The sequence below is a fragment of the Lynx rufus genome, unplaced genomic scaffold (genome assembly GCF_022079265.1).
Source record: "Lynx rufus isolate CCGP_SWC_20201006 ecotype Redwood Valley unplaced genomic scaffold, mLynRuf1.p SCAF_2, whole genome shotgun sequence".
Taxonomy (NCBI): domain Eukaryota; kingdom Metazoa; phylum Chordata; class Mammalia; order Carnivora; family Felidae; genus Lynx; species Lynx rufus.
In genome coordinates, this window is record NW_025814834.1 from 79,900,016 (window position 1) to 79,919,166 (window position 19,151).

Genomic DNA, 19,151 nt, shown 5'->3' on the forward strand with positions numbered 1-19,151 from the left:
AATGATAGAAGTCCATATTTCCAGATGAAAAAAGCATGCTTCAGAGTTATATAACAGAATTCAAGTGGCAAGAACACAGTACTCATGTACATAGGTATCAATATGTAAATTATTTGTGTGAATACAAAAAAGAAGTCTACTCTAGTGATATAAACCAATTGAAAGCATTTGCCTCTTTTATTAAATAAAGGAAAGGTACAAAAACAGTCCTCTGCCGTTAAGTCTACAAACTTCTAAAGGATTGCCTTTGAAGATCTAACAGATAAATATGAGAAAAGCTGGCTCCAGGACAAGGTCCTTGTGTTGTTAATCTAGAATGACACAAGCAATGCCTGTGTAGGAAAGGTACTAAAAGTGCCTCCATGTTACTGGTCCTGAAACATGGACTTTAGAGTCTTGTAGACCAAAGACACAAAACTGTTTTGCAATGCTGTTACTTGTTTATGTATTAGTCCCTTATCAACTAAAGGCATTAATAAATGATAGTTCACACATGTCATCTCAATTTATTTGGCAAGTATTCTTTAAATACAACCAAGGTCAGTATGGGATAAACTCACTGAAAAGCCTGCATCTTCTAAACTGGACACGATCTTGGAAGAAAGTTCCTCACAGCACAAATTCTCTTCTGCAGTTGCCACCAAAGCAGCACAGCGGGCAAATGCTCTATATAATTCTGACCAAGTTCTAAGTAAGGTCTTCATGGTAGCCTAAAATTAACAGTAAGAAAGAAAATTTTAAAATGTCTATCTGCATATAAAACACCTAAGAGACTATACCTTAAAAAGCCACTGTAACATTTAAGGTGTCATAGAAGACATCAGTGTACAGTATTTAAGTCCGCCACCCCTCCAGAATTCTATTTGAAGAACTGTAATAATGCCACAATTATCAGAGGTCAAGAGAAATTTCTTTCTTCCTTCACCATTTTCCTTTACCCTAAACTAATTAAGTCATAAGGAAATCTCATTTCAGGAAAAATTACTGTAGGAATTCATTATAAAGGGTGAATTAACATTTTCAGAAAATTGTAAATTCTTCATGTAAAAAATGTGACATTGCCTTACCACTGGAAATTTCTGTACTGAAAATATATGGTTTATTGGTAAAGTCAATGCACCATATATGGCACTAAAGTTATGTTCTAAGGCATCACCTTGATTCACTTCATTGGTCTGAAACAAGAAAAATAATGAAGAAATTAGACAAATTACCATCTATTTCTAGTCTATGTAGTACCATCTTATTATCTATAGTAAGAATATGTCCCCCAGTATTGAGATGTTCAAGAGGTAGTGCACTCCTAAGTCCTCTAATTGCAAATATGACCTCATTTGGAAATAAGTACTTTGCAGATGTAATCAAGTTAAAATGAATGAATGTTGGATTAGGGTGTGTCCTGATCCAATCATTAGTATTTTATAAGAGAAAAGGAATTTGGATAGACAAAAAAGACACAGGTAAGAATGCCATGTGAAGATGGAGGGAGAGATTAGAGTGATGGGTCTACAACTCTAGGAACAATCAGGAACTGCCAGCAACCAAAGGTAGCTAACTGAGAAGAATAGAACAATTCTCCCACAGGGCTCCAGAAAAAACCAAGCCTGCCAACACACTGATTTTGGATTTCTGGGCTCCAGAGTTATAAGACTAAATCCCTGTTGTTTTAAGCCATCAGCTTAAAGTAATGTGTTACAGCAACCCTGAGAAACAATGCACGGTGTTTAAGTCCTTAAAAAAAAATCCCAGAAGTCAGTCCAAAATTTTCTACTATACATAGAAGGTAGGATTCAAGCAAGAACTTGAATTGCTATCCTTCAAATAATAGAAAACTATTTAGGAATATAAACTTTTTTCTTCCAGAAGAATGTTAAATGATGTGAATTGAGAAGTAAAAATAATGGCTATTATATTATCACTTAATGAATTTTGAGTCTTCAGTTTATTTCAGAATCACAGCAGAGTATTTCCCAGAACATACTTCCATTTAAAGACTGACAAAGCAGCTGATGAACCATTTATTAGTAGTGACAAAACTTGAGCTCCTTACCCCTGCCAATAATGTAACTTTTTAAAGTATTTAAATGATAAGGGTTAGTCAACTCTCAGCAGATTACTGGTTCAGGGACTAGTATATGGCTTTGCCACAATCACCAACATGGCTTGCCCATGGAAATCTTAATATACAGTCTAGTCAAGAAGAACATTACTCTTCCATAATAGAATAATGAAATAAACTGAAATATAAATATGAAAAGTTGTATGTAATAGACCTGAACCTTCTGGTTTTATAATCACTACTGGAAACAATGGAGCTGATTAGTCCCCATTAAGTTATACCTCCTCAAAAAAGGAGAAATGCAATGAAAAGAAATCAACTAATATAAAGAATAGGAAATTAATACCACAGGAGAAAATTTTTAACATCTTCTATTCAAATTCAAACTTAAGTTTTATGGGAAATATGTAGCACTTATGTCTTACCTGATTAATCAATTCAGTTAGTGGGGTGACTATAATACTCCACATTCTCCAGAGATGCTCCTTGTTTTCCAACAGCTTTGCATTTTGATTAATAACATTTAAAACAGAGTCACTGAAAGCTAGTGGTGAAGTTGGTCCAGAAAGGACACAGCCTACAAGTGTTTCCAGATTGAGAAAAAACCTGAAGAAAAAATTTTGAGCCATGCATTAACCAGAGTGCATTTTGCCAAAATACATTAGTTACACCACACTACTAAGATTCCAAAAGTAACTGCCAAGGAAACAAGAAATGATAAATCCCAAGTTTTATTTTGATATTTTTAATTTTAAAAAATGATATAGTATATAATTCAAGACTCTCATTCATCAAACAGCCACCTTTCCAAGTTTATAAAAAGGCTAGTTTCAGGGGGCGCCTGGGTGGCTCAGTAGGTTGAATGTCCTACTTCAGCTCAGGTCCTCTCCTCACAGTTCGTGGGTTTGAGCCCCACATCGAGCTCTGTGCTGACAGCTCAGAGCCTGGAACCTACTTCAGATTCTGTGCTCTCTCTCTGCCCCTCCCCTGCTCATGCTCTGTCTCTGTCTCTCAAAAAATAAAACATAAAAAAGCCTAGTTTCAGTTTAAATTACCTTTCATCTTCTACACCATATTCCAGGAGATTATTGTTGAAAATTAACTGAATTAAGAACAAAGCAGGAGTCCCCTGAAGAAAGACAGGAGATTGCAGTCAATCTTCTTGTTATAAGGAGTATAATCTTGTTACATGTTTCCTACAATTATGTTAAATAGGATCCTTTTAAGCTACAAATAATTTAACTTTACCTATTACTTAGGATATGACACAATGTCAGCAAATATATTTCTGTAAGCCACACACAAAAATCAAGCTCTTTATATTTCAATGACAGCTATTCCATCTACATGAGCAATTGAGGAATGGAATATTCCAGACATAAAAAGAACATTAAGTTAAAACGTCCTGGACTAACAAATACCTACATCTTGTAGTTATGTTTATTTCACCATAATCAAGCAACTGTTACTATGCTTCCAAATTTTTAAACAGTAACCACCACTATTACTATGTATAATAGAAAACTTTCCTTCTAGAACTTTTTATGTAATTCAGAAAAACAGTTCCATTAATAGTGCCATGTTTCTTTACATTAACTTATTACTGTTACCAGTTTTTCCCTTTAACATAATCAGCATTCCAAATCTAATTCTCTCAAAATTTCACAATTTATGTTTCACTACGTTAAGGAAAACAACAACTGTCATGGAACTTTTTTTTTTTTTTTTTTGGCTAATTTTAACCATATCATTACATTTAAGATACTTGCATTAAGAATATCCATATTAGCAACCTGATATGCTGGTGAACCTAATACTTTCTGGGGCAGTCCTTTAATTGTAACTTCCATGAGGACCTAAGAAAGATAAAAAGTTTTGCTGTAAATTAGCCATAAAACTACTTTACTTAGTAAAAATCTAGTAGCGTTAGCTATATTCTATATTTTCAACAATTTATGGTTAAGTAATGCTCATTCATTAATGTAAATACATTCCCAGTTTAAGTTTCAAATACAATGTTTATACGTTAATGTGAATATGTTATTTTTAAAAATTCAAATACAGAAATACAAAAAAATAAAACAATAAAGTCTTTTATCTCCAGTGAAAAATCAATGCTATCAATTTGGAGTTTATGTTCAGGACCTTCTAAATTTCCATGTATTTTAGTACACAGAGAAACATAACTTCCTGGGCTAGCTGTCACATATAAAAATACATAATTATTTTTCTTATACCATTAATGATATTACACTGTGAGATACTCTGGAACTGACCTTCATCTAATTATGTTATGGAGTTTTCACATCAATATACATAGACATTTTTTAAGTTTACTTATTCTTTTACGTAACCACTATGCTCAATGTGGGGATCAAATTCATGACCCTGATACCAACAGTTGTACGCTCTTCTGTGGCATCTGGGTGGCTCAGTTGTTAAGCATCTGACTCTTGATTTCGACTCAGGTCATGATCTCACAGTTGAGCTTAGTCCTGTATCAGACTCCATGAGACAGTGCAGAACATGCTTGGGATTCTCACTCTCCCTCTCTCCCTGCCCCTCCCCCACTCACTCGCTTGCAGGCTGTAACAGACTTAAAGAAAAAAGAGTTGTATGATCTTCTAAGTCATCCAGATGCCCCCTATGTAGACATTCGTAACTACTATAGGAACATGCATAGTTTATTCAAACATTTTTCTATTAATGGCCCTTGAGGGTATTTTTTTCATACCACAAAAAGATATTCTGCAATGAATTATGTACTCACTAGTGCCAAAAGCAAGTATTTCAAAAGACTACTAACTAGAAGCTGGGTCTAAAGACACACTCTTGCACTCCCTACCAAAATAACACCAGCATTCTTCACAAAGCTAAAGCAAACAATCCTAAAATCTGTATGGAGCCACAGAAGACCCCAATTAGCCAAAACAATCCTGAAAAAAATCAAAGCTGGAGGCATTGCAATCCCAGACTTCAAGATGTATTACAAAGCTGGTATCAACAACACAATATGGTACCAGCACAAAAACAGACACAGATCAATCGAACAAAATATAGAATCCAGAAATGGATCCACAAATGTATGGCAACTAATCTGACAAAGCAGGAAAGAATACCCAATGCTACTGGAGTCAAAAGAAAGCTGAAATAGCCATGCTTATATCAGACAAACTAGATTTTAAACTAAAGGCTATAACAGGAGATGAGGAAGGGCATTATAGCATAATTACGGGGTCTACCCATCAAGAAGAGCTAATAATTATGAATGTCTATGCACCAATTCGGGGGCACCCAAACATATAAAACAATCACAACATAAGCAATCTTACTTGTAAGAATGTGGTAATTGCAGGGGATTTTAAAACTCCAGTTACAGCAATGGACTCACCATCCAGACAGAAAAATCAAAGAAACAATGGCCCTGAATGATACAGAACCAGATGTATTCTGGTTCTATATTGTAGTTTGACAGATATATTCACAACTTTCATCCTAAAGCAGCAGAATACACATTCTTCTCAAATGCACATGGAACATTCTCCAATAGATTACATACTGGTTCACAAAAACAGCCCTCAATCAATATAAAAGAACTGAGATCATACCATGCACATTTTCAGGTCACAATGCTCTGAAACTTGATATCAACCACAGAAAAATCAACCTCCAAATGCATGGAGATTAAAGAACATGGTACCAAAGAATGAATGGGTCAACCAGGCAATTAAAGAAGAAATTTAAAAATATATGGAAACAAATGAAATTGAAAACATGACAGCCCAAACTGGGATAAAGCAAAGGCAGTCTTAAGAGGAAAATATGTTGCAATCCAGGCCTATCTCATTAAACAAGAAAAATCCCAAAAACAAAATCTAACAGCACACTTAAAGGAAGCTGAAGCAGAACAACAAAGAAACCCCAAGGCCAGCAGAGGAGAAATAATAAAGACCAGAGCAGAAATAAACACAGAATCAAAAAAAACAAAAAAAAAACAAAACAAAAAAAAAACGAAACAAAACAACAAACATAGAACAGAACAATGAAACTAAGAGCTAACTGGTTTTTTGAAAAAAACAAAATTGATAAACCCCTAGCCAGACTTCTCAAAAAGAGAGGCCCCAAGCAGATAAAATCACAAATGAAAATGGATTTACCACAACCAATCCCTCAGAAATACAAGCAATTATCAGAGAACATTATGAAAAATTATATGCCAACAAACTGGACAACCTGGAAGAAATGAACAAATTCCTAAATACCCACACACTACCAAAACTCAAATGGGAAGAAACAGAAAATTTGAATAGACCCCCATTAACTAGTGAAGAAAATGAATCATTTATCAAAAATCTCCCAACAAATAAAAGTCCTGGCCCAGACGGCTTCCCAGGGGAACTGTACCAGACATTTAAAGCAGAGTTAATACCTATCCTTCTCAGGAGACCTGGGTGGCTCCGTCGGTTAAGCGTCCGACTTCGGCTCAGGTAATGATCTCACGGTTCATGAGTTCGAGCCCCCCATCTGGCTTTGTGCTGACAGTTCAGAGCCTGGAGCCTGCTTCAGATTCTGTATCTCCCTCTCTCTTTGCCCCTCCCCCCCTCCCCCGCTCGTACTCTGTCTCTCTCAAAAATAAATAAAACGTTAAAAAAAAATAAAAAATAAAATAAAAAAAAAAAGAAAATACCTATCTTCAAGCTGTTCGAATAGTAGTAACGGAAAGAAATTTTTGGGACTCATTCTATGAAGCCAGCATTACCATGATTCCCAAACCAGACAGAGACCCCACAAAAAAGCAGAATTACAGGCCAATATCCCTGATAAACATGGATGCAAAAATTCTCAACCAGATACTATCAAATCGAATTCAACAGCATATAAAAAGAATTATTCACCATGATCAAGTGGGATTCATTCCTGAGTTGCAGGGCTGGTTCAACATTCACAACTCAATCTATGTAATACATCACATTAGTAAAAGAAAGGATAAGAACCATATGATCCTGTAAACAGATGCAGAAAAAGCATCTGACAAAATACAGGATCCTTTCTTAATAAAAACCCTCAAAGTCAGGATAGAAGGAACATACCTAAACATCATAAAAGCCATGTGAAAAGCCCACTAACATCATCCTCAATGGAGAAAAACTGAGAGCTTTCCCCCTGAGATCGGGAACATGACATGGATGTCCCTCTCACCACTGTGGCTTAACATAGGTTCGAAGTCCTAGCATTAGCAATCAGACAACAAAATGAAATAAAAGGCATAAAAATTGGCAAAGAAGTCAAACTTTCACTTTTCGCAGATGACAGGATACTCTCTACGTGGAAAACCCCAAAGACTCCACCAAAAGGCTGCTAGAACTGATACCTGAATTCAGCAAAGTAGCAGGGTACAAAAACCAATGCACACAAATCAGTTGCATTTCTATACACCAATAATGAAGCAACAGAAAGAGAAATCAACGAATTGATCCCATTTACAACTGCACCAAGAACCATAAAATACATTTTACAAAGATGTAAAAGATCTGTATGCTGGAAACTATAGAAAACTTACGAAGGAAATTGAAGACACAAAAAAATGTAAAACCATTTCGTGCTCATGGATTGGAAGAATAAATATTGTTAAAATGTCAATACTACCCCAACAATCTACACATTCATTCTTCTCAAAGCTAGAACAATTCTAAAATTTGTATGGAGCCACAAAAGACCCCGAATAGCCCAAGTAATACTGAAGAAGAAAACCAAAGTGGGAGGCATCACAATCCCAGACTTCAGCCTCTACTACAAAGCTGTAATCATCAAGACAGTATGGTATTGGCACAAAAACAGACATATAGACCAATGGAATAGAATAGAGAACCCGAAATTGGATCCACAAATGGATGGTCAAACAATCTTTGACAAAGCAGGAAAGAGTATCCAATGGAAAAAAGACAGTCTCTAGCAAATGGTGCTGGGAGAACTGGACAGCAACATGCAGAAGAATGAAACTAGACCACTTTCTTACACGATGCACAAAAATAAACTGAAAATGGATGAAAGACCTAAATGTGAGACAGGAAACCATCAAAACCCTACAGAAGAAAACAGGCAACAATCTTTGACCTCAGCCGTAGCCATTTCTTACTCAACATATCTCATCAAAAAGCTGCTGCACTGCAAAGGAAACAACCAACAAAACCAAAAGGCAATGACAGAATGGGATAAAATATTTGCAAATAACATAGTCAGATAAAGGGCTAGTATCCAAAAGCTATAAAGAACTTACCAAACTCCCCATCCAAAAAACCAAATAATCCAGTGAAGAAGAAATGGGCAGAAGACATGAATAAACATGGCCAACAGACACATGAAAAGATGTTCAACAATCATCATCAGGGAAATACAAATCAAACCACACTGTGATACCACTTGACACAAGTCAGAGTGGCTAAACCTAACAAGTCAGGAAACAACAGATGCTGGCAAGAATATGGAGAAACAGGAATCCTCTTTCACAGTTGGTGGGAATGCAAACTTGTGCAGCCGCTCTGGGAAAGTGTGGAGGGTCCTCAAAAAATTAAAAATACAACTACCTTACAACCCAGCCATAGCACTACTAGGAATTTATCCAAAGGATACAGCAGTGCTGATTCATAGGGCACATGTATCCCAGTATTTATAGCAGTGCTTTCAACAACAGCCAAAATATGGAAAGAGCCTAAATGTCCATCAACGAATGAATGGATAAAGAAGACGTGGTTTATATATACAATGGAATACTACTTGGCAATGATTAACAATGAAATCATGCCATTTGCAGGAACGTTGATGAAACTGGAAGGTATTATGCTGAATAAAATAACCCAGTCAGAGAAAGACAGATATGTGTTTTCATTCATATGTAGATCCTGAGAAACTTAGAAGACCATGGGAAAAGGGGGGAAAAAAAGAGAGAGAGGGAAGAAGGCAAACCATAAGAGACTCTTACAGAGAACAAAGTGACGGTTGATGAGGGGGTGGGGGAGAGGGGCAAATGGGTGATGGGCACTGAGGAGGGCATTTGTTGGGATGAGCACTGGGTGTTGTTGTATGTAAGCAATGAACCACAGGAATCTATCCCCAAAACCAAGAGCACACTTCACACACTGTATTTTAGCCAATTTGACAATAAATTATATTAAAAAAAAAAAAATCCTACAGGAGAAAGGAGGCAAAAAAATCTCTTTGACCTTGGCCGCAACAACTTCTTACTATGGAGGCAAGAGAAACAAAACCAAAAATGAACAACTGGAACCTCATCAAAATAAAAACCTTCTGCAGAGCGAAGAAAACAATCAGCAAAACTAAAAGGCAACCGAGAGAATGGGAGGAGGTATTTATTACAAATGACATCTCAGATAAAAGGTTAGTGTCCAAAACCTATAAAGAACTTCTCAAACTCAACACCCAAAAAAATAATCCAGTGAAGAAATGGGCAAAAGACATGAATAGACACTTCTCCAAAGAAGACATTGAGATGGCTAACAGATACATGAAAAAATGCTCAACACTTCACTCATCATCAGGGAAATACAAATTAAAACCACAATGAGATACCACCTCACACCAGTCAGAAGGGCTAAAATAAACAACTCAGGCAACCACAGATTTAGTGAGGATGCGGAAAAAGAGGAATGCAAACTGGTGCAGCCACTCTGGAAAACAGTATGGAAGTTCCTCAAAAAATTAAAAATAGAACTACCCTACAACCCAGCAATTGCACTACTAGGTATTTATCCCAGGGATACAGGAGTGCTGATTCAAAGGGGCACATGCACTCCAATGTTTATAGCAGCACTATCAACAGTAGCCAAATTATGGAAAGAGCCCAAATGTCCATGGATGGATAAAGATGTGCACACACATTTACACACACAATGAAGTATTAAAAGAATGGCACTCAAAAAGAATGAAATCTTGCCATTTGCAACTACATGGATAGAACTGGAGGATATTATGCTAGGCAAAATTAGCCAGTCAGAGAAAGACAAATATACGATTTCACTCATATGAGGACTTTAAGATACAAAACAGATAAACATACGGGAAGAGAAGCAAAAATGATGTAAAAACAAGGATAAGGCAATACATAATGGACTCTTATAGACAACAAACTGAAAGTTGCTGGAGGGGTTGTCAGTGGGGGGGATGGGCTAAATGGGTAGGGGGCATTCGGGAGGACACTTGTTGGGATGAGCACTGGGTGTTATATACATAGAGGATGAATCACTGGAATCTACTCCTGAAATCATTATAGCACTATATGCTAATTTGGATGTAAATAAAACAAACAAACAACAAAAAAAATAAAGACACACCTCTCAAATGTGACAGAGCCTATCAAACTGCCATCCAAAAATATTGTACTGGTATTAACTTGAACGACTTTAACTTCAGTGACATAATGATATAATAGAAAGTTTAGGGCGCTTGGGTGGATGTACGTTAAGCATCTGACTCTCGGTATCAGCGCAAGTCATAATTTCAGGGTTCTAGAGTTCAAGTCCCATTTTTGGGCTCTGTGCTGACAGTGCGGGGCCTGCTTGAGATACTCTCTCTTCCTCTTGCTCTCTGCCCCTCCAGTGTGCACTCTCTCTCCCTCCCTCCCTAACAAATAAACTTAAAAAAAAAAAGGTTATGTTGGTGAATATGTTTTCACATTCTCATTTGAATCAAACACTAATGATAATAATAATAATAATAATAAATTGTATTTGTGGACTCATTTATTTCATTTCTGGCTCATCATGCCCTTCACGTATTAATCATAAAACTACTACTACATTCCCTTAAAAAAAGGTAAGGGAGGAGATAAACTTCCCAAGTTCACTCAGCTAATAAATAATTTGGCTGCGATTCAACCTAGTCTGCTCCAGAGCCCTTGCTATTAACCACTATGATCTACTGCCATAGTAGTTATCGCTGTCCCAGTACACAGAGACTCAGATGGAATTTAAGTACAGTCTATTTCATGTGCAGTTTATCTTGGGGAGACTCACTATTATAAAAAAGTATATCCAATTGGTTTTTTCCTTCTCTACTATAGGATAAAAAAGTCTTTAATACCAAAATACTTATCTCAGTTAAGGAGGGTTGATTTAAATTGCACAAGTCCCAAAGATTATTACCAGCTTAAATGTACAAACTAACAATTAATGGAGCTAGGCAATCTTATAAAATTAATGTTTAGCTCAGTTCACAGTTCATGTTCTTAACCCCAATTTTCTCTGTATGGCTCATTCTTATGACAGTGGAATATTTCTGTATTGCCGGTATAGTCATTTACTTTACTGAGGTTTCAGACGACTCTGAAGTCAATGGAATAACATTTATTACAGGGCTAAATTGCTGATAAATACTTGATACAAAATGTCTTCTCAAAACATGGTCTGTGTAAGTAGTATTTTTTCCAATAAAAAATTCAATTTCAGAATATGATTTTTAAATTCCAGCATGAATTATCTTACTTACCAATGTTTTTGATACAGGAAATACTTCTGACTTTACTATGCTTTCTAACGATTTTAGTAAGAGGGTCAAAACTTCAGAACCTGGTCTCTCTTTTTTGTTACCTATCAAAAAGGAAAAGGAAGAATGTGGTTCTAAACATGCAAGTATTTTTAGGGGTGAAAATACAGTATTTTTAGGAATAAAAACATATACTTAGCTAAGAAAGACTAATTTTTAAAGTAAATCAATAAATTGCCTTGTTTAAAAGAAAATTAAAGTCTGGAAGCTACATGCTTCAAAAATTGACTCTAAAATAATTTTATTTATAAAAGCCAAACAATTCACTGAGTTCTATAAAAATTATTTGATCAGTATTATAGTAGTTACCTGATTCAATGATTGATTTCATCAAGCTAATTAGTTCCTTCCAAATAGCATTGACAACTGCCTCTGCCAAACAAAACAAAACAAACTTTAGAAATGAAGCAGACAGTACTATAAAGGCTCACCCTTTTACCTTTATGCTAAAGAAGCTGAGCAATTCTTAGTCTAAAACAGAATTCTTATAATATTCAGCCTTGTAGTCAGTTTATGAAACACTATCACACACTGTTTAAAGAAATGTTTTTTCACACTGTAACACATTAACACTGGGTCATGGAACTTAAGGATAATTATTTTCTTTTCTCCTTTCTAGTACCTGTATTTTCTTTATTGAACACCTTTTGCTGCTGACAGAAGGAGAAAAATAAAGATTCAAAAGGACACCTGAAAACCAGCCAGTTAAATAGCTAACGATTTCATTTTTGAAATTTCTTCACAATATCTGACAGGCTATGTAACATAGGAGTTTTGAGTGTGGATGCTGGAGCCACAGAGCCCAGGTCTGAATCACAGCTCCACCACTTACTATGTGACTGTGCACAAGTTATTTACTTCTATGTACAACGCAATTTCCTCATCTAAAAAACAAAGGTTACTCTAAGGATTAAATGATTTATATGTAAAGGTCCTGCAGCATAATCTGGGCAAAAGATGGCAATATGTAAATATTTCCTATTTTACTTTTTTAAACACAGGTTTAAACAAACAAAAAAATCTTCTCTTAAGTATTTACCAGAAGCATCTTTTCCAACCGCAACAAAGCTATCATGAACAGCAGTGATAAGCGTACTTGCATGTTTGGAAAAAAAAGAAGAGCTGCTGATTAATGGATGTTCGAGTGGCTCTAAAAAAGAAAAAAAAGACAATTATGCCGATCCAAAGCTTTATGAAATAAATGTATCAATATAAAATTTTAGGTGGTCCGACATGTGTTTTCTATTAAAAAGATTTATGCTTATATCATACAGAATTACAGAATATTTTGGCTGTGGGGGAAAAAAGCATGTCTTCTCACCCCAATGTACAATGATCTGAACGGTTTTTAAAAAGTAAATACCTAAGCTCAGTACAAGTTTGTTTTGCTTAGCAAAACTCAAGACTTCCGGACCCAACAAAAAATGAAGCAGCATTTCAAGTCCCAAAAGTTGAATAGAGGGGATTGTGGCCATTCCACCAAAATTTGAACTTAAGTTCATCCGAGGAGTTACAGGAGTTCCATATGGGGAAGCACCTTAAAAAAAAAAAAAAAAAAAAAAAGAAAGAAAAAAGAAAAAAAAAGTTAAGTTACATAAGCTAAATTAGCTAACCAAATGAACATATTTTGTTTACTTCATTTCAGTGAAATATATTTTTAAAAGTAAATACTTTGTTTCTGAAATAAAAGTTGAGTTCTTGTTTAAAACCTGTAAGAGTTCCTAATTAGTAGGTTAAGAACAAGATTACTGTCACTTACCAATTCTAATGTTTTATTACTTATTTTTTGAGAAAGAGAGCATGAGTGGGGAGGGGCAGAGAGAGAGGGAGACACAGAATCTGAAGCAGGCTCCAGGCTGAGCGTCAGAGCCCAACTTGGGGCTTAAACTCACAAACCACAAGATCATGACCTGAGCCGAAGTTAGACGCTTAACTGACTGAGCCACCCAGGTGCCTGTGTCAGATACCACTTAAATTAAGATAATAATACTATGAAATATTAATATGCACACATTTCTAACACTTAAATATAAAAATCTGACTATAATAACAAAATAATATACAGCAAATAATTTTCTCTCAATACTATATATGCTAAGCCACTTTTTAAAAAACATCTGTTAAGATCTGTTGTTTTTAATAATAATTCTAAGGTTCTGGTTCTGAAACAAACTCAACAGTCATTTGTAATATATCTCACAGATACAGTAGACAAACGCAGATCTTCAACTACAACAATGCAAGTACAACAGTAACACATAAGGAAAACAAGAGTATAGGATGGATTTTGTGATAAGGGAGCCAAAATTACGAAGTGCTTCATTTTATATGAGTAACACTTAGCAAAGGTTTCATTTCAAGTCCTTTTTAAAAACAGAAAAAGAACAAAGTATGTCTACCTTACCTTTGTGTATAGGAGTCATGGGATTTAAACCGGGAGAAGTAGCTACACGAGATGAACTGCCTTGAGGTAAAGCATTAGAATCGATGCTTATTGTACTCTGAATCAGAGGCACGCACACCTATTGGGGTTAAAAACAAAAAGAAAGGGAAACTATCTCTAAACTACCTAATTATCCATAATTTTTTTAAAGTCTTGCATAATACAGTTAAATTTAAGAAGCAATCTAAATTCTTTTGATATGCTGAATCCTACTGGCTGTTTGGATGCACTGCCTAAATACTAAAATTGGAAAAGTAAACATTTTTATTACAACTATATTTGCCATGTGTAATACCTGTAAGTTTCGTTACTAAATTCCAAATGGGAAATTATATCTGTAAATAATGCCTGAGTTTTAATGCTATTGGTAGAGACTCATTTTAAGCTTTTAAAAAATTCACCCTAAGAAAATATAAACTAAGACAACCTCAAGCTCATTTTCTAAGATCATTCCAGTACCAATCAAATCTAGCCAATGCATAACTTCAACCAATGAATGTGTGGGACAACTGGGTAAAATAAGCCTACTAGGACCTCATAATGGTAGAATTTGGAAAAATTATGATCTCAAGTTACATATTACCATTAATGCCCAATTCTAATTAATTCATGCTATTAAGTTTAAAATCTTTAATACATTAAAATTTTACAAACTTGCTAAAAATTCCAGTATATTACAAAACCCCAAGAATATACTATACTCACTGCTGTGCAATTGTGTATATAGACAAAAAGACTAAGACTACAGATTTAAAAATAAAATGTACTCCAAAAACCCAGATAAAGAAATGAAAAAGATAAAAGAAATTATCAGAGCTATCCTTTTTTTTACTTATTGTACAAATATTCAGAAACCAAAGATGGGATTCATTGCAAAAATAAAGGAAGTATAAGTAAGATTAAATAAACTTTATGTCTAAATGCCAGCAAGGGCAGTTGGCAAGATGGTGCCAGCAGGGGGGTGGAGAAGCTGCTGCTGGGCCCCAGTGGGTCCACCATAGCGGCTGCCAGCATGACCTGACCAGCAAGGAGGAAGAGGGCCAAAGCCTATGGTCCTCAGATTAGATAGAGGATTTGTTACAATTTTGTAGCCTAGAAAGTTACAAAAAAATAAGAACTGATCCAACTTTTATCAACCAAGTGTAGCACTTGATTTCTATTTCAGTAATGTTGATTTTATTCTCAATTACATTCTAAATGTTATGGAATTTCCTTTCAAAAATCTTTCAAAATGACTTTAGAGTTAGATATTGGAGTGTTTGCTGGTTGAGAAAGCTTTAGAGGCTCCATTTCACACAACTGGAGAATCTTTTGAGGGAAATAAAAAATTCTGTGTTAGGAAGAAAAGATTTTTTATATATTGTGATCTGCTAACACAGCAAATGTAATACTGAAAGAATAGACTGTTAAGAATTTAAGAACACGTTAAAAAAACTCCAATCATTAGAGCCAAAACTTGTATTACCTGTTCAAAATTAGCAGGAAGATGAGGTCCAAGTCTCATTAGTAAATACCACCAGACTTCTAGTTTTGTTAGTGCTAGAGTTTCTGTTCTCACATGGATGGAACTCAAAGGCTGCATTAACAACTTCAGTCTTTTTGCACTGCATAATATTTCTTAAAAGAAAATAAGCACATGGGCAAAAACATGTAAGAAGTTAAGATAAGTTTTGTGGTTTTGCTAAAAACTAAATTTTAAAACTAAGTATGTAAGTCTTCTTTTATCATCGCAAGAGAATAGATTAAAAATAATTTTTTTAGGGGCGTCTGGGTGGCTCAGTCGGTTAAGCGTCCAACTTTGGCTCAGGCCATAGTCTCACAGTTCATGTGCTCGAGCCCCGTGTCGGGTTCTGTGCTGACAGCTCAGAGCCTGGAGCTCACATGTTCCCTCTCTCTCTCTCAAAAGTAAACATTAAAAAAAATTATTTTGGGAGGCACCTGGTGGCTCAGTCAGTTAAGCATCCCACTCCGGCTCAGGTCATGATCTAATGTTTCTTGACTTTGAGCCCCGCCTCGGGCTCTATATGCTGACAGCTCAGAGCCTGGATCCTGCTTCAGGTTCTGTGTCTCCCTCTCTCTCTCTCTGCCCCTCCCCTGCTTGTGCTTTCTTTCTCAAAAATAAAAAATACTTTATAAAAAAATTTTTTAAACCACCAACTGTTCTTGTTATACCTCAAATTTTCACTTTGACAAACTCCAATACAACTAGACTGTACTTAAGATGGCCATAAATAAATAAATAAATAGAAAAATTAATGTTTATTAGATACTGTGTGTGCGCCAGGGACAATTTTCCCAAGAGACATTTGACAACATATATGGCATCTCTGGCTGTTAGACCGGAGAGGCAGGAGGTACAGAGAATACTGCTGGCATCTAGAATGCACCCAGGGATACTGCTAAACTTCTTTCAACACATGGGACAGTCCTCCACAACAAACCATCCAGCCTAATATTCCATGTGAGTGTTAACAACTGGGGATACATAAAAAGACCTCTGTGCTCAAGTAAATTATCAAAAAGACTTAACAGGGATTTTGAAACATCTGTCCAGTTGTGTTATTTGATGAAATGGCATTAATATTTCTGACAGTTATTTTGCCATTTAGCTTGCACAATTAACATTTCTATAAAGAAAATAAAGTCAAACCACTGTGCAAATACTCTAATCCTTTTTGAACCCCTATTGTACTTATGAGAAGAGTGCTACAATAATATCCCTACAGCAGAAATTGACAGTTACCATATTTTTAGCTACCTCTTTCACTCAGGACAGTGATGGATACCCAATATTTTATTCCTTTACTCAGTCTCCCATTTAGCCATTCTACCCAATGAGATTTAAAGGGAAGTGTATGTAGAATTTCTGGAAAGCTCTAGCGATAGATGGCTCAGCTGGGAAGAAATTCATTTTTGCTCTTCTGCCTTCTCCCTTTCCTGTAGTCTATAATTAAGGCATACTGAAGATAACAGAAGAGAAAGGCAGGCAGCTGATTCCTTAAGACTTCTTGGATCCATAATACCAGGGCCAGACTTTTTAACTCTGGACTTATTTCAAATGAGATAGCGTTTTATTTACCTTCTTTAAGTTATGTCTATTTTATGCTTTAACACTCAACTTTTACACAAGTCCAATAGGTTTAGTCCAGAACGCTAACTTGCATTACCAGTTCATAAACAAAAAGGTAATATTTACAATTTGTGCCTGGCAATGTACTTTTTACCAACATTTTCAATAAAATTATAGGTAATAAAAATAATCACTTTATAAAACACACTAAGGAAAAAGGGATTAATGATCTTCACCAGAGAAAAATATAACATGAAATCAACATTACTTAGCAGATCTTATAAACATCCAATATTGTTTATATCTAAGGTAAGTGGGTACTCATACTGATCTACTTTTGGGCTACATACTTTCTCATATTTACAGCTGACCCATCAACAATACAGGTTTGAATTGCATCGGTCCACTTATACAGTTTTTTTTTTTACAGTAAAGATATTTCCTCTTATGATCTTAACATTTCTTTTTCCTAGCTTACTTTATCCTAAGACCAGAGTTTACAATACATAAACAAAATACAGGTTAATCAACTATTTATGTTATTGGTAAGGCTTCTGGTCAACAGTGGGCTACTTGTAGTTAAATGTGGGGGGAGTCAAAAGTTATATACAGGCTTTCAATTGTGGTGGGGTGTTGGTGCCCCTAACTCTCACACTATTCAAGGGTCAACTATATATCAAACACCTCCGCCAGGTAACAGGAAGATAAAGTAAATCAAAAGGAGTCAATTCTATACATTAGTAGCAATGACCCACTATTAGGTACTGTTCCAAAGGTCCTGAAAAAGTTCATCAGTCACTGATACTTTTGTTCCATAGCAATCATAATTTTTTAGCTGTAAATTTCAAAAATGCCTATCCTTTTAAATTCTATTTTTAGCTACAAGTTTATTCTCTTAAAATAAAAAAAAAAATATATTTAACAGGTTATTTCAATATAAAGCCCAAAAGATCAGAAAAGCTTTGTTCTTTTCATCTTGCTTGAGTGAAATCCATAGAAAAATCAAAAATTTTAAATAAGACTTACTTACCTGGATTCAAAGCAAAATTATCTATTAAACTCTTCCAGGCAATAAATGCTATTTTTTTAATCATGGGTGCTCCACTACGAAATCCTAGTTCTTCCAGTTGTAATAGAGAATTAATGAAACTCCCACTTCGATGCAAGGTCTAAAAATGAAAAATCATTAGAAAGTTATTTACCTGACTAAAACAATATACAGGCACTATTATTAACCTAATTCATTCAGTGTTAGCTATGTAAAGTCTTAAAAACTTAAGTTTAAAATGTACTGATTTTTATACGTACACTCAAAACTCAAGATGACAAAATATGAGGCTGCATAAAGTACATAACGCATAACACAGAACATTTCTGACATTAGAGAAAATGAGGAAGGTTTAAGAAAAATCTCAAAATTTACCAACATAACGGTATCCGTAAGGAAATCAGTAATTAAAAAAAAGTAAGAAATGTTGAACCCTGAAACTAATAAAAATAATTTTTTAAAATATACTCAAAAAGACAAAACGTTAAGGGAAAAATGGACAGATGACAAGTAAATTATGAATAACAAGGAAAAATACATTAAAAATGAAACCGCAATCTCAACCGGCTGTAAATCACATCCAAACTGAACAGAATATAACAAAAAATAACTTGCTTAGAGAATCCATAAGTAAAAGCTAGTAGAGCTAATAAATTCAGTATACAAGATCAACACACAAAAATCACCTGTGTTTCTACACAACAGCAATGAACAATCTGAAAAGGAAATCAGGTATTTCCATTTACAATAGCATCTAAAAGAATTAAAACTTAGAAATAAATCTAACCAAGGAGGTGAAAGACTTGTACACTAAAACCTATCAAGTATTGCCGAAAAATATTTAAAAAGACCTAAATAAATGGAAAACCATCCCATGTTCATGTATAGAAAGATTTTTTAATACCAGTAAAATGTCAATTATTACACACGGCAATCTACAGATTCAACACAATACAAAAATAAACTCAAAAGG

The 19,151-nt window shown here is 35.1% G+C and overlaps 1 protein-coding gene across 1 annotated transcript in view; it reads right to left on the minus strand.

The window, feature by feature from the left end:
* Positions 1–19,151, minus strand: part of RIF1 (replication timing regulatory factor 1) — a 72,230-nt gene that overhangs the window by 40,424 nt on the left and 12,655 nt on the right. Inside the window, exons 9-20 of the mRNA XM_047083997.1 lie at positions 18,161–18,299; positions 15,526–15,677; positions 14,022–14,139; positions 12,981–13,154; positions 12,657–12,767; positions 11,927–11,989; positions 11,561–11,661; positions 3,829–3,915; positions 3,115–3,188; positions 2,485–2,665; positions 1,068–1,175; positions 561–710 (exon numbers count right to left, since the gene is read on the minus strand). Coding sequence (XP_046939953.1) covers positions 561–710; positions 1,068–1,175; positions 2,485–2,665; positions 3,115–3,188; positions 3,829–3,915; positions 11,561–11,661; positions 11,927–11,989; positions 12,657–12,767; positions 12,981–13,154; positions 14,022–14,139; positions 15,526–15,677; positions 18,161–18,299 — 1,458 coding nt within the window. The remainder of the gene's footprint in view (positions 1–560; positions 711–1,067; positions 1,176–2,484; positions 2,666–3,114; positions 3,189–3,828; positions 3,916–11,560; positions 11,662–11,926; positions 11,990–12,656; positions 12,768–12,980; positions 13,155–14,021; positions 14,140–15,525; positions 15,678–18,160; positions 18,300–19,151) is intronic.